Source organism: Camelus bactrianus, chromosome 1, assembly GCF_048773025.1.
Source record: "Camelus bactrianus isolate YW-2024 breed Bactrian camel chromosome 1, ASM4877302v1, whole genome shotgun sequence".
In the NCBI taxonomy this organism is placed as follows: domain Eukaryota; kingdom Metazoa; phylum Chordata; class Mammalia; order Artiodactyla; family Camelidae; genus Camelus; species Camelus bactrianus.
In genome coordinates this window covers 81,186,835-81,201,938 of record NC_133539.1, presented here as the reverse complement: position 1 = coordinate 81,201,938, position 15,104 = coordinate 81,186,835, and the positions used below count along the sequence as shown (strand labels likewise).

The window sequence follows — 15,104 nt, the reverse complement described above, 5'->3', positions numbered from 1 at the left end:
AGAGGTAGAAAAATAGGCAAAACTGATCTTAGTTTCAAGAATTCTGGAAAGTGATTGCCCTTCAGGGCACAGGGAGTGACTGGAAGAGGAGGGGGCACAGGGGGGCTTCTCTCTCTCTGGGTGCTGCTGAGACGTGTGCGTTAAGTTTGTGAGAGGACTGTGGCAGCAGGGGACTCTGGGACTCTGACACCTGCCCCACAAACACACACATCTGTGTGAGCTCAGACCTCCAGCACCCAGGCGCTAAAAACCCCTTGTGCAGAATGAGGACTCTTGTTTTCAAAGAGAGACTGATTTCACACTTTTAATTGTTTAATTAATGAACATTTACATTTAAAAAAAGCAGTAAAAGGACCAGGCATAGAAAGCATTGACTGTGAGGCAGAGAACGGATACAGGTATCCTTTCCAAGTCTTGATGGAAGGAAAATTCAGAGAGACTGAGTTTCTTGCATTCACAGTTCTCACTCTGGATACAAACCGTTAGGCCTGCCCATTCTCATTTAACACTTTAGTTACAAACATTATCAGACGTGCTGGTTATGAGCGCTCAGCTGGGAGAAGCCTGCCTTGTTAGCTGACAATAACTCTTTCGGAACCAAAAACCATGTGATTTTCATTCCTGAAAGGACCTGACCTTGTTAGAATAAATCTATTGCAGGATGCTGGGCTCTGGAATAGGGAGAGTTAAAAACCTTGCTTATGGAGATTAAAACTCACCCAACAGTTAGAGCTGAAGTGCTCTAACTGAAGATTCTCTGCTTCCTCTAGAGGAAGGATCAGTAAGCGTTTCTTAAGGATGGCAAGTAGTTTCCGATTTGCAGATCATTTGGTCATGAGACCTGTAAACAAATGGACATGGCTGCATTTAAAAAAACCTTTATTTACAAAGCCAGGAGGCCCAGCCTTAGTTTCCCAAAGCTGGCCATAAAGTGTGAGGCTGGGAGCCTGAGTTCTGTCCAGAACATCTGGACGTTCTGAATGGATGTCCATCACCAAGTATTTGGTTTTTGTGTCGGAGACACGTGCTCCAACTGCAATACTTTGGTATGAATTTTTAGAATGGTTTAGGAGAATATCAGTACCTGTGACTTAGACCATTTCATGTGAAGAATCCAAGTGGAAAATACATTAGGAAAGCGTGGTGTTAACAATTCCCAGTGTCAAGCAGAACCAGGCGGACATTCACTTCAGCGCATTTATCTAGAATAAAGCGAGCAATTAAGCTACTGGGGAGCAGGAAAGAGTAAGCTTGCGTTTTGGTTGCACTGCCATCCCAGTCCCTGACTTAAACACCTTGGAGGTTTACAATAATTAGTGTGACAAATTTTCATTTGTCTTACTTTGATTACTTTTTAAGTTAAAAATTTAAACTGGTATAAAGAAAAAAATTGCATAAAGAAAAAATGAAATAACCTATAAGAAACTGTCACAGAATTTTTGGTTCCTTGAATGAATCCTTTCAACCTCAAGTCAAAGCCAGGAATCTTTCACATGTGAATTAAATGCCGTTAGGAATCATATTTGGTACGTGTAGGGCAGCCCCCCCAGACATAATGCAGATCCATTGATTCTTCACCTGCAACTTCTGGACAGATGCCGATGGATTCCTTCACCAGTGAATTTCTAGATTCAAGAATGTCTCAAGGCCTATGCCTGATAAAACGCATTTTAAACTTCCAAAATGCCAGTAATAATTGGCTTCAGAGGATCCTCCAAGGAAGTAAAAATATATTCCTAAGCACACTTGACACCCTTTAGGGTTTGCTCATTTTATACAAGAGAGAACGGAGAGGGATGAGAAGACATGAAGGGCCCTCCTTAGCCCTCCTGTGGAGAGTGGCAGGCATCTGAAAATGCTCAAATGCTCCATCAGAGCCGAGATCTTAAAAAGAATGATTACCTCCGTTAAAAAATAATATTTTGTCAGTCCCTTAAAAGTGGGAGTTAAACTGAAGATTTGTTATTGAGGTCTCATGTTGTTTTTTTCCCAGAAAGCTTTTTCTTGTCCTGTAAAATGGTTTTCACGATACAGGAGGGCTCCGGTTGGGGACAGAGGCTGAAGGAATAAGGCATGAGGCGAGGCAGGAAGAAGCGCAGAGTCTTCAAGAGAAACATAAAATCTGTTCTTACATCTGCAAAAAGACTTCCTGGCTTGCTGTTTTCCTCGGGAAAGCTGTTAATTCATGATCTATTAGAGTTCCCCAAGTTATTACCTAAGAGATTAACTGCTCATGTTTTTGATTACTTACAGGCAAAATTTTCTTCTTAAGGTGCTATTAAAAGAAATCCACTATGTTATTTTACAATTGCCACTCAATTATCTAATAACCAGCTCTCCAAGGCTCTCTGTGATGCATGACAACTGAGAATTAAGACCACCCCACTGAGAGGTGAGTCACCGAGTGGACAGTTGCTACAGAGCAAATGCCTGCACCAGCCCTGCTGTGTTGAGTGCCCTCCAACGACTAAGCTTGGCTAACCTGAAAGGCTTTAATGGGCCATGGCCACTTCCTACTTTTCACTTCTTATAATCATAAAACTTTTCCTTCTTGAAAACAAAAATTATTAGAGAGATTATCAGAGTGTCAGGTACAACACTTATCAGCATTTCAAAAAATTATAGACAGTTTAAAATGTTGAACAGATTCAGTAACAGCTTTTCAAGACCCTGAGTCACTTGCATTTTAAAGCCTGTATCAGACATTGCAATGTTAAAGGTAAATTATTTGAACGTCTATTGGGTAGTAAGGATGTCAAAGAACAATGGGTAATTAGGCCATACTGTACATCTTGTGTCCACAGTCCAAGCAATTTTTTGCAGAATGTTGTACTACTTAAACTGCTCTTGCAAAACAGGCAATTACTGCACTGAATTTTCCATAAAATCCACCCAAATAAATCTTGTAGTCTCTCATCTTTGCAGATGAGCATCTTGCCTTTGAGAAGATGCAGTAGAAAAGCAACTTGCTACAGAAGCCAGCAGGAAGATTTCTTGTCTGAGACTCCGTAAGTTTTTCGTTTCATTAACTCTCCTCCACCTCCTTTATTCATTCGACAAACACATACTGAGCACCTCTTCTGTTCCAGGCACTGTTCCAGACTCAGGGTATACACTATGAACAAAATACAGGGAAGTCCCTGCCCAGTGGAGCTTACATTCTAATATGGTGAGACAGACAAGCACATAAGTACATAGTATCACAGGGATCAAAACAGCTTAGAGACATCCTGTCTGAAATCTGTTTAGTGCATCTCCTCATTTGGGGGCAGTGGTGAGTGACCCGAAAGGCCAGTAATGGACTGCAATGTCACTTGTCCTAATGGGTGAACTACAGTGATTCCTTCAACTAACCTGGGTCTCAGTTTCTCATCTATAAAATGGGGAGAAGATGGGGTAAGTGTTTTTTTTTTAAAGAGAAAGGGTCCTTTCAGGCTTTAATTCTCATGGTTTTATGGAAGCATTTGCACAAAATCAAAAGCCATTTGTTGACTGTTCTACATTTTAAAAAATACTTAAAAAGAAAATATAAGAAACTCTAAGGTATTCCACATGCATTCAGCACTTTAAATGCCACTCTAAACTTCGTAAGTAGCAAACGCCTTATTTACAACTGCTACACAATGAAGTCATTTTACCGTCTTCAGACATTAGAAAAGCATTTTCATTTGCACTGTCGGTTACATAATCCCACCTCATTTGTAAAACCCTCCCCTGGGCGTGGCACTGTCTCTCTCCTGCTAACCCAGATACTGACCTTGTGCTCCTGTCTGACCTTGTCCCCTGGACTATCAGCTCTACCAGAACAGGGATTGGGTCCTTGCTTCTTTGGATGAGATCCTGTCCAGATAATCCACAGACGTGTTGTCACTGCACCTACACCACGCTTTACGGGCTCAGGCCTTTTAGGAACCCACATTAATTTTTCAGGCCGTAAGAAGAGTTCTGCTTAATAAAAATGGAGCTATAGTGTACCAAAGGGTATGTTAACATCCAAAAAGGAAAAAATGGGTTCCCAGAGCAATTCTAGGACAGACTAGGATAATGAGAATAAATAATCCTAACCTCTTTGGAAGGCCTGGTGGAATGTTAATGCATATTTAATAATGCAAGCGAAGTAGCATGTATTTTGCAGTTAATTTTTCTTAAAGATGGTAACATAGCTGGAGTGCTGAATGTCACGTGAGGTGAGGCTTATACTCATTAACTTGGTACAAGTTATGAAGCCTCTGATTCTATTAAAAGACAAGCTGTATCCACTGGTTTGATTTTGAAATGTAGAAATTCCAATTTCCATCAATCCAGCAGCTAAGAATGACAGGAAATTTTATAGGACTATAAGAAATCTTATCTGGATCAGATCCCCACTGACATGTTGGCGGTTTCTGAAGGCTGCATGCTCCATCTTTGAGTTTTATCCGTTGCTGAGTAATCAGATGGCCTACATATGTTTTCAAATTTGATCAGGTGGGCCCTGTCAAAAGGACACATCTTCTCAGTGCCTTTGGAGGCAAAGCGAAATCTCTGCCTTAATAACTGAATTTAATTCCTTCCTGTTGGTCTGTGATGTCAAGATGCACAGTGTCAGTATTACCAGAAGTGCCCTGTACGGGCTGCTGTGTAGACTGAGGTCTGTCCTGTCCTTACGGTCACTGGAAAGGAGGAAAGAGCACATCCTTGACTGGGGGCATGCTACTGCTTCAGGACCAGGTGGGAAGGAGCAGCCGGTGACACCTCGAAGAAACTTGGGGCAGAATCAGAACATCTTCTGGCAACAAACGATATCTCAAACCAGAGCCTGTCCGGACTATGAGAGGAAGGCAGGTCCAGCAGACCTCAGCTGCATGAGTGAGGGTCAGAGGAAAATAAGGAGGCTCAGACAACGTTTGGCAACGTTGTTCACAGTTAGGGTAAATTCTTGTTAGTGAAGAAAATGCACTTTGGCATACATTGTGGAATTTAAGTATGTGTTTAACCTGTTGGATATCTGCACCTCAGAATGCAGTCCCTTTTTCACAAGGACAGGCAGGAGAGCCCTGCTGATGCTCACTGTCCTCACATCAGTACGACTGCAGCCCCTCCCAGCCAATCCAAAGGGTCTAAGGGTGGGATACAAGAGTGCACTGTGTCTGGCTTTGGCTGCTAGGTCTCCAGAAAGTCACGGTGTGCAGTGTACTCGTCAGGGTAAAGCCCTTGGGCTGCAAACAAATATAACTCTTAAGTCCAAACCTCCGTGGGCACTATGGCTTCTTTGGTTCCAACCGCAGGCAGTAGGTTTTCTTCAGACAAGAAATAAAGTGGGAATTGCACCAAGAACCCGCGGATCTTCTTCAGCTCTTCCTCCGCTCTGATGGGATCTTCCTTCGCTAAGATGGGCTTGCTTATAAAGTCTCTCAGCTGAATTAAATTGTGTACTTCATCGTTGGGAAGGCACCGGAACACCTGATTGAAATGCAAATAGGAAACTGAGTGCTAAGCTTAAAAGAAAGCATATCCCCTTTGTGGAAAGTATTCGTTCCAACAGACAAAACCTTTGTTGTATGAAACATGTATTAGTTTTATGTTACAGCACAACACTGATGGAAGGATTGTTTCTCTTCTTTGCTACAAAGAGACTGCTAGATTCTCTTCCATCAAAAAAAAAAAAATCACAGATCCTATATCTTATCTACATAAGTGACTGACCTCAGGGTAAAGTCTAGCTAGTGGGAAGGGATTTCCCTGGTGTTACTCCACATTAAGGTTAATTTTTTGGATAATAATCATCCCTGAATTCCACTGGAGGTTCTGGTCTAAAGGAAAGTCATATTCTGTATTTTCTCTAACTTTATTTTGAAAAAAATTCTTATCTGTACCTGTACTTAAACTTATCAATAGTACACTTACTTTGCTAATTGAAAAGAAGTTTCAACATCATAATACTTCACACCTGAATACTCCAGCATATAATTTCTTAGGAATAGGGACATGTGCTTATATAACCACGATATCATTCTCACACCTCAGAAAATCAATTCCCTATCATTTCAGATACCATCTAGATTTACTCGATTATTCCCAAAACGTCTGCTATCACTGTTATCCCCCCAATCCAGGATCTAAACAAGGCTGTGTCCTACATTTTCAAAATTACATTTTAAAAGAATCCATGCACGTGATGTATTTGATCATGGCCTTGAATCCTCAGTATGAAATAAGGCTGTGTAGACAGTTGTCATGTTCTATTAGAAATGATACATTTTCTGTGCTGAGGAGACTCTGGAAGTCAGAAGAAGAACCAGTCTTACCCAGTTTCTGACAGATGGTCAATGGATCCCAGCTTGAGTATCTTCTATGACAGAAAGCCGGCCCCTTCATTCTGTAACCTGTTCCAGGGTTGGGTAACTCTTAACTCTTGTGTATAAGCGTTATCATTACCCATGGACAGAACTAACCAGGAGATGCATTTGGCCTTCCTAACAAACTAAGCTGGTTTTAAAACAGCTTCCCCAAATCAGAAGTGTCCAACAAAGGAAGCTTCTCATTATTAATCAGCTTCGTTAGGAGAGATACCATTTACTATGTACCATGTGCTAAATCCATTTAATAGACTGTTCTCCATCCTCATGACCACCTGGTGAATATCCCTTCCAATTTATAGGTGAGGAAAGAAAGGAAGGCTCAGAATGTCAAGTTCCTCTGCACAAAGTTATAACACCAGCAGCTGGATGAGTTGGGCTGAACCCAGGTCTGACTCATTGTTTGATCCCATCTGCCTCTTTTCTTTGTCACTAGATGTACGCAAAGGCTGGGTAACCACCTGCAGAGGATGCTTATAATAGGATTCCAGAATCGGAGACTAGAATGCCACTCAGGTCAGAATCCATGGTACTTTTTGACTATTTTTTTTTATTGTCCACAAATATGTATTTTATCACAACTTGGAAGTGTATTGGCTTTTTACTCATTAAGAATACTCTGTACCAGTAATATGCAGAAATAATGGTGTGCTTTTGTGACGTGATTCAATTAAAAGGGGAGCAGGATACGCGAATCTCACCTTATCATAAATTGTAGCATTTCGAGCTGCCGTTGAAACCCACACCTCCTTGAAGAATTTGTCACTCACTGGATCCTGAATGTCTTCACTGGGGCCAGAAAGATAGCCGAGGACAACCCTGAAATGTAAGCGCCCTCCAAAATGAGTAACTGAGACAAAGCAGTTTGCTGCAGGCACTGTTTCTAACGGTCCAGTAATTCAAGCACTCAGCCACAGAAGTCTAATTTTTTTTTTTTTTTACGAAATCAAAGGAAGCCATTAAGACTAAGTGTGTGTCTCTGTATGTCTATATAAAAAAATCTAAGCTGCAAAACAAAACAAACAAAAACCTAAGTTGTTATGATGCTTGAAAATTTTAACTGTTGGACAGAGAAAGACCCTCATTTTGTTTAAGAGAGTCCTCGTAATTTGGCCTAAGAGGGTGAGGACACTGGAGGATAAGATGAGTGTGCAAAGCATGTGCCAGCCAAGGTGCTGAGCCCTTTCCAAAAAGGATCTCAGGAAATCCTCCACAACCTTAGAAGAGGCATCTGTTATTATTTTCATTTTACAGCAAAGGGAATTAAGGCACAAAGAAGTTAAGTAACTGGTTCAAGGTATAGAGCTGGTAAGCTCTGATCTGGGGCTCCAGCCAGGACCACCCGACTCCCAGACCTGTGCTCTTAACCATAATTTGACCTTCCCTCCTTCCCTCTTCCCTCCCTTGGGCCAAGAACGATGCCGAACTAGGGTACAGAAATGAATATGGAAGACATGGAGCCTCTCTGGGTGGAGTTAAATTTGGAGGATGAGATCAACAATAAATACTCTCAAAAGGAATTAATTAAAATGTGATAAATACCAGGTGTGCTTCAAGAGGATGTGATGGGGTAGTCGGGGAGGCTTTTCCTTCCCTTCCCTGTTTGCCTAACCCTACCTCCCATCATCCAGGTTCAGTCCAAGGATCGCCTCTATAAAACTTTGCACGAGTCCCCCATCTCCCATCTCCCATTTCTTCCCGTCAATTCTGAGTGATCTGAACATTCTTCCTTTGTCCCCACTCTGTGCTTCCTACGGTTCGTTCTTATCGGAGCACTTGCGATGCTTTACGCACTTTTTGTTTTTAACAGGCCCGTCTCCCACTTCCAGTGTGTAAATTCTTGGAGAGAAGAGGACCCGGCTCCTCTCACATCCCCAGAGCACCTGGCATAAAAGAAGCCAGGTAGTGGATGTTGCCTGAATTGATCAAATATAAACAGAGGACCAGAAATGACAAGAAATTCTCAAGCAAAGCAAGACGAGTTTTAGAGGTCATATTTGAAAATCAGAAGGACTCTTGTACTTACATAAAGCCTGAGAGTTAAAAAGCACTTCCATCTTAATCCTGCGAGGTAGATGCTACATGATTCGCATTTTGCAAATGGGAAACCAAAGGTTAGAGACATACTATTACTAGAGTTAGAATCACCACTGGGGCCAAAGCCCTCTTCTCACATAGGCAGGCTCAGAAATACCCAAAAGGCTTGTACTACGTTGGAAATACAAGTGGGGACACAGGCCTCTGAAGGACTTGGGCTTTTTACATTGAGTGAAATTGGGGCGTCTTGTGGACACTGGAGCCGGGAGGGACAGGATCTGACTTACATATTAAAATACGGCTGCTGTACTGAGAACAGACTGTGCAGGGTAAGGGCTGAAACAGGGACACCAGTTGGAGTCACTGCAGTCATCTTGGTGGGAGATGATGGTGCCGTGGGTGGTGGAAACATAAGGTTTTATTGATCCAGTAGACAGAGGGTGTGAGAAAAAATGAGGCATCAGGGTGACTAAAAGGGCTTTGGCTCGAGCAACTGGAAGAATGTAGTTGTCACTAGCTGAGAAGGAGGATGCTGTGGGTAAAGTCCATTTGTGGAGGAAGACCAAGAATTCAATTTTGAAACTGCTGGGACATCTATTAAATATTCCAGTGGCAATGCTAAGTGGGCAGCTGGATACATGAACCTGGAGTTTGGTAGAGAAGATTTGGCTGGAGATACAATTGCGAATTGTCTATATATATATATATATTCCTAAAGCCATAGCACTTTAACTGAATTTACCAAAGTAGTGAGTACAGACAGAGAAGGGGACCAGAGCACCTGACAGCAGGGGAGAGAAAGAGCAGTCAGTGAGGCTGCAGAGAAGCCAGAGGGTGAGTGTCCTGGAACCACACGAAGTACGTCAAGGAGAATGGTGTTCAGTTCAGATGAGAACTGGCCACTGGATTTAACAGTGTGGAGGTCATAATATTGTCACCTTCTTTGTATTGAAATATATAGGTTTACATCACCATTTTTGTATGAGGGGGAGGTAATTAGGTTTATTCATTCATTTCTACTTGGAGGAGGTACTAGGGATGGAACCCAGGACCTCGTGTGTGCTAAGCATGCGCTCTGTCACTAGAGCTATCCCCTCCCCACTACATCATCATTTTTAATGACTGTAGAATTTCCTGTCATGTGAAATTTTATTCAACCAATTATTTTATTATGACCTTTTGGGTAGCTTCCAGTTTTCCATGATTATTTAAATAATACTATAATGCATAATTTATTCATCACATCTAATACTTTGTACATTTCTATGATTATTTCACTAGCAGAAATTTAAGAATTAAAATTCCTGGGTCAAACAGTATGCGAAATTTACTTCAAGAGAGGCTGTTCCAACACATACGGTTATTAACCACGTGTGTTCTCCCCAGTCATCTCCGGTACTATCAACTCCTGAAAAAGCTCAGCCAGCTTATGGATAAAAAGGCATCTCATTTTAGTTTTAGTCTGCAGTTTTTCTGCTGTATAAAAATTCTCTAAAATAAACATACCTGGCACCTGGGCTCACCAGGATTCTTAGAGTTTTATAACCTCAAAATTCTATTTCCACTTCAAATAATGTCTCCTTCGGACTACACAGGAATAACTTTCAAAAAGATCCTAAGGGATGATGTTTGCACAGATGCTGCTGCACCTTAAGACCCAAAGCAGAATTTAACTGCACCAGATTTGAAGGACAGAACAAGTTATAACAATAAGCCAATTATAATAATACCTTTGATTTGGGTCGCGTCTAACCAGCTGAAAACAGAGCAGAAAGAATGTTTCTGTGACTTTGCTTTTAAGTTAGAACGAGAGGTGAGGCAGTGTGTCTATCAAGTTATCAGTTAAGAGCTCGTGTGTAGAGAAAGCAGTTAAATAAATTTGTCTGTAACAGACACTATTCAGTAATAAGTTACTTCCCCTATCAATTTTTTAATTATAAAAATTTACATTAAAATGCACGGAAAAAATAATACAAAGTATTCTGGGTATTCTTTTGAGGTTTCAGAGTAAATGGATTTGCTTTTATGTTGACGTGTATAATGGCAACGATTTAATGCTGGATTGTTTATGCATCAGGGGGACAGTAGGAAACCTGCAGGAAACTGTTTCTGTTCTTCACATTCTTCATGTCTATCACTCTAAATGATTCTGAGCTCTGCTTGTGTGGATCATGGTTCTATTGAATGACAGCTGCATCTGTAAAGTTTGGATAATTTGCTAGGACTTAATGAACTGTTTGGCACGTAGTTGTGACATTCAGTGCAGTACCCTGATGGTTGATCCTATTTAGAATCGACTTCACATTAAAATGAATCTCTTTATTTCTATTCAAAAGTAGCCCAGATGGAAAATGATTGAAGTTGCATTTTTTTAAGGGAGAAAATGGCTCTGTTTTAGGCCACAATATTTATCTTTGAGAATATTTCCTAATAAAAAACAGCTAAAATCAACACAAAGTTTTCATGGTGCTTTTTAATATATTATTTGTGTTTGCCATAATGGCAAAGTGAAAATGGTTGTTCAAGAACAAGTGCCTCTTTAAGATAGTTTGAAAGTTGCCAGGAAAATAAAGCACCTAGCAGTGAGCTTAGCATGAGATGTATGGGATCAGCGAAAAAACCGATAACAACAAAAGACTTTAATGATTACTGAAGGGCTCCTGCTTCCAGTAATGAAAACCCTAAAGCTTTATTGAAGAACAAAAGAAAATTTGAATAAATTGAAGCCTATACCCTGCTCTTCAATAGGATGGCTCAATATTATAAAGATGTCAACTCTTTTTATATTAATCTATAAATATACTGCAATCCTGATTTAAAAAACTGATGAGAAAACTTGAATAAATAATTTTAAAGTTCATTTAGAAGAATGACTATTTAAAAGTAGGCAAGGAAGGGCGGGTATAGCTCAGTGGTAGAGCGCACACTTAGCACGCACGAGGTCCTGGGTTCAATCTCCAGTACTCCATTAAAAATAAATAAATAAACCTAATTACCACCCCCCCCAAACCAGAAATACACAAAAACAAACAAAGTAGCCAAGATTATTCTGGAAAAGAATACTAATTTGGGGAAGTGGTATGGCAGGAAGTAGCATTACAGTGCACGGCTACAATAATTAAAGTGGTATCACACTGGTGTGCGAGTCAGCAGACTTTCAATAGGACATCACAGAGAGCAGAGACAAGTCAGGATGCATGGCAACTCGGTGCTCCAGGAAGAGGCACTGCAGGCCGGAGAGGCACAGAGTGCTGCAATCATGCAGTTCTAGACCAGCTGGTTTGTTGGGGAAAAGGAGTTAGAGTCCCTACTTCATTCCTTACATTGAAATAAATTGCAGATGTTAAATGTAAGAAGTAATATCAAACAAACGCTGGAGGAAAATATAAGTAAATATTTGATCTTGGGCTGGGGAAGCTATTCTAAAGTATATTTTTTAAAAGGAGGAACAAAAGAAAAACCTGATAGATTTGATTAATAAAAACTGAAGTTTTACCCAAATGCTCTAAATATGATTAAAAGGCAATTGGCAAATCAGATTCACAACAAATGGGAGAAAGAAACTAGCCCCTTATATACTTAAATTACTTATAAATCATTAAAAGAAAGTGAAACATTCCAACAAAATTGGTCAAAGGACAGAAATAATCTAGACAATTTACAAAAGGACAACTGCAAATGGCTAACGAATACATTTTTAAACCCTCAAATTGCAACTTAAAATAATGAAATTCTATTTGAAACCCAACAAATCAGCAAAGATGAAGTAATTTAATAGAACTCAGAAAAGATAGGAGGGCTAAGCCCTCTAAAACACTGCTGGTGATAAATAGGATAAGAAATCAGAGGGCAAAGGAAACTGCACACTTCCTTTGACTAGAAATTCCATAGTTGGGACATAGTCAAGGAAACAATTAAGAAGGTAAGCAAGATGCTGTCTACAAACATACCTACTTCTTTACATCAGCAAAAAAACTTGCCTGTCAGTGAGGTTTTGGTTAAAGGGATTATGGCATACTCATACGATGTAACACAATGCAGCCATTCAGTGTCACAGAAGAACACTCTAATGACATGGAAAAGTGTAACAGTGTTTAAATAATGAAGACCTTTGTAGAACTACAAGATCCTAATTATGTTTAAAAAGAGAAATACAGTATCGTAATATTTATGTATAGAAAAAAGTGGAATGTTGAAATTGTTAGCACTGAGTGGTGGGATTACAGACAAATTTAATTTTCTTATTGCTTTTCTGTGTTTATCCAATTTTCTAAAGTGACAATGTGTTGTAAGGAGAATCCTCTCCCTCTATAATCATTCCACGTTTAGAAAGTTTTAAAGAAGCTCACATCTTTAAATACTCAAGTTCTCATGGAACTGGAATGGTGTGACATTTACTTCTAGTTTACAGGAGGAAATATTTGTTTCCTTATATAAGCTGCAGTAGGCAATCAGTGGGTTGATTAACATGATACTAATTTTAAACTGTCCCCTGTTAAACAAAACAATTTAACATCAGATGCTAATTGGAGTATCAATGGTCTGAAAAAAAATTTTACTGGTAAAACAATTAGTAACAAGGACAATAAATAAAGCAATAAAAGCTGTGACAAGGGATTGACAGTCAGATTTTGAGGGATGAACTTGCTGAGCTCCTCTGGGGCAGAGGGAGCAGAATGAACATCTCTGGAACTGAAGCTTGGGTCTCAAAAGCCAGAGTGTGGAGTATGAGGTAATGGCCGCCAGCACCTGCAGGAGGGAAGGGCTCCCTATGTGCCTGTCTGCAAGTGAGCCAGTTTCCAAAAGCGACCATTAACACCGGAAGGGTTAAAACGACAGCATTGCACCAGTATCTATGCAGTGCCTCTCATCAAATGGCTTAAAATGCCATCCTTAATCAGGGGCATTTGGCTCTGTCTCACTGTAGAGGCCACACTGAAATCCCATCCTGGACAATATAGTTCTGGAATCATAGAATTATGGACATACTGCAAAAAGCGTGCAGATGGGAAGGTGGTCGGGGTGTTCCACAGACAGTGGGGAGCTCAGTGTGTCTGCAGTGGGCGAGGGGAAGAGTGAGAGGAGATAAGAAGCCATTTGGGGAAAAAGAAAAGATAAGAAGCCACTGGGGAGCGGCTGAGCAGAGGAGTGACCGGCTCTGAGTTAGGTTCTGGAAGGATCACTCTGACCACTGAGATCAGACTACAGGGGCTGGTCAGAGCCCCGCCCAGGAAAGTTCTCAGTCAACCTTAATTGAATGAAGGACTCATTTAGAGCCACACATCCTTTGCTTCCTAGCCCAGTGTTCTCTGCTTGACCACAGACTTGTTTGAAACTCACATTTTCTTACAGAAGATCAAGAGCCATCCATGTCTGGAGGTCATCTTAAATCTGAGAACTGAAGTTCCCACGTTTAAATTTAACACCAGCATCTCTCACATTCTCCTTTGGGAATTTTTATCATATCCTTGTATTACTGGAACTATTTCAATTTCTAAAAATGGACTCACTATAAAAAACTTAAATAGACACTAGACGGTTTGACCTGGTCCTAAATCAATTTAAATATATATATTTTTATATATATACATATATATATATTTATATATATATATATGTGTGTATGTATGTATGTGTATATATATATATATATATATATATATATATATAAATAAATAGATTTTAAATGCTAGTTTTCTCTACTGGACATAAAAATAATAAAAACTATTGACATAGGAAACGTTTGTGCCCCACACAGTCATTTTGCATACGACTGGGGGTTCACGTCCTGTGTCCTGGGGGATGCTGTTTTAGAGAAGAAGACCCTGGAGACGGCATGTGTGCTAAAGGCAAGAGGCTGGGGGGTGGGGGTGGGGTTCCAGTGCCCACTGCAGCAGGACTACGTAAGGGAGAACCAGCTTCAGAGACCCACCGGAAGCACTGCAGCCGAAGCCCCTGGGCGAACCGGCCAGCTTGGTACTCTTTTCCATCCATTACCGAAGGGACCGTCTCGGTGTCCTGCATGATGATGGCCATCTCACTGTCACGTTTCCCCAGCATGCTCCGGTCATTTATGTTGGCAGAGCCTAGAAAGAGAGACAGCCAAACGGAACAATTTTCTCATCTGGCAGGTGCTCATTTGCCCTCTAGACTTGATTCTTCCTTGCTAATGAAACCCTAATTTTGATTTTGTTATCAACAGACACTGTGCTTTAGGGAGGCAGGGCCCTCCTTAACCCAGGGTTGACCCTGGATCCATCGAAGTCAGCCACTGTTTTTGCCAGTGACTGGCTTAGGAATGGCCACTTGACATGATTCCAGCCTGTGTACCATGAGGGAAAATCTGTGAGGGGCTTCTGAGAAATTTTTTTCTACTTCTTAAAAATAAACACAAGAACAAGATGGTATCTCCTCCAGTCTTTGGATACTCTGGCTTGAAGGGTTGCATGAGGACATGATTCCAGGAGCTGCTGCAGCCATTTTGTAACTACTAGGGGACAAACAGACAAGCTGAAGGTGGAAAAGCAGAAAGAAGAAAGACTCTGGGTCCTTAAGTCACTGAACCAGCCAATCTTCGAATTTCCTTACCTTCTGTTATGTGACATAATACATTTTCCTTATTTCACATACTTCTAGCTGAATTTTTTATCTTGTGGCTCAAAGGATTCTAACTGATGTAATCATGAAGCATACAGAGGGAAAAGATCACTTACCAGCTCAGTTAAATCA

General features: G+C 40.7%; 1 protein-coding gene across 8 annotated transcripts in view; it reads right to left on the bottom strand.

Moving 5' to 3' along the window:
* Positions 1-288: 288 nt before the first annotated feature.
* The window catches only part of PLD1 (phospholipase D1), a 172,751-nt gene continuing 157,935 nt past the window's right edge, over positions 289-15,104 (bottom strand). For 7 of the 8 annotated variants that reach the window (XM_074367899.1, XM_074367900.1, XM_045511248.2 and 4 more), the window contains 3 exons: positions 14,308-14,461; positions 7,040-7,157; positions 289-5,442 (listed from right to left, as the gene is read on the bottom strand). In XM_074367899.1, coding sequence (XP_074224000.1) covers positions 5,218-5,442; positions 7,040-7,157; positions 14,308-14,461 — 497 coding nt within the window. In that variant the 3' untranslated portion in view covers positions 289-5,217. Of the gene's footprint in view, positions 5,443-7,039; positions 7,158-14,307; positions 14,462-15,104 lie in introns of those variants that run through there. The other variant, XM_074367901.1, reaches the window with a different exon arrangement.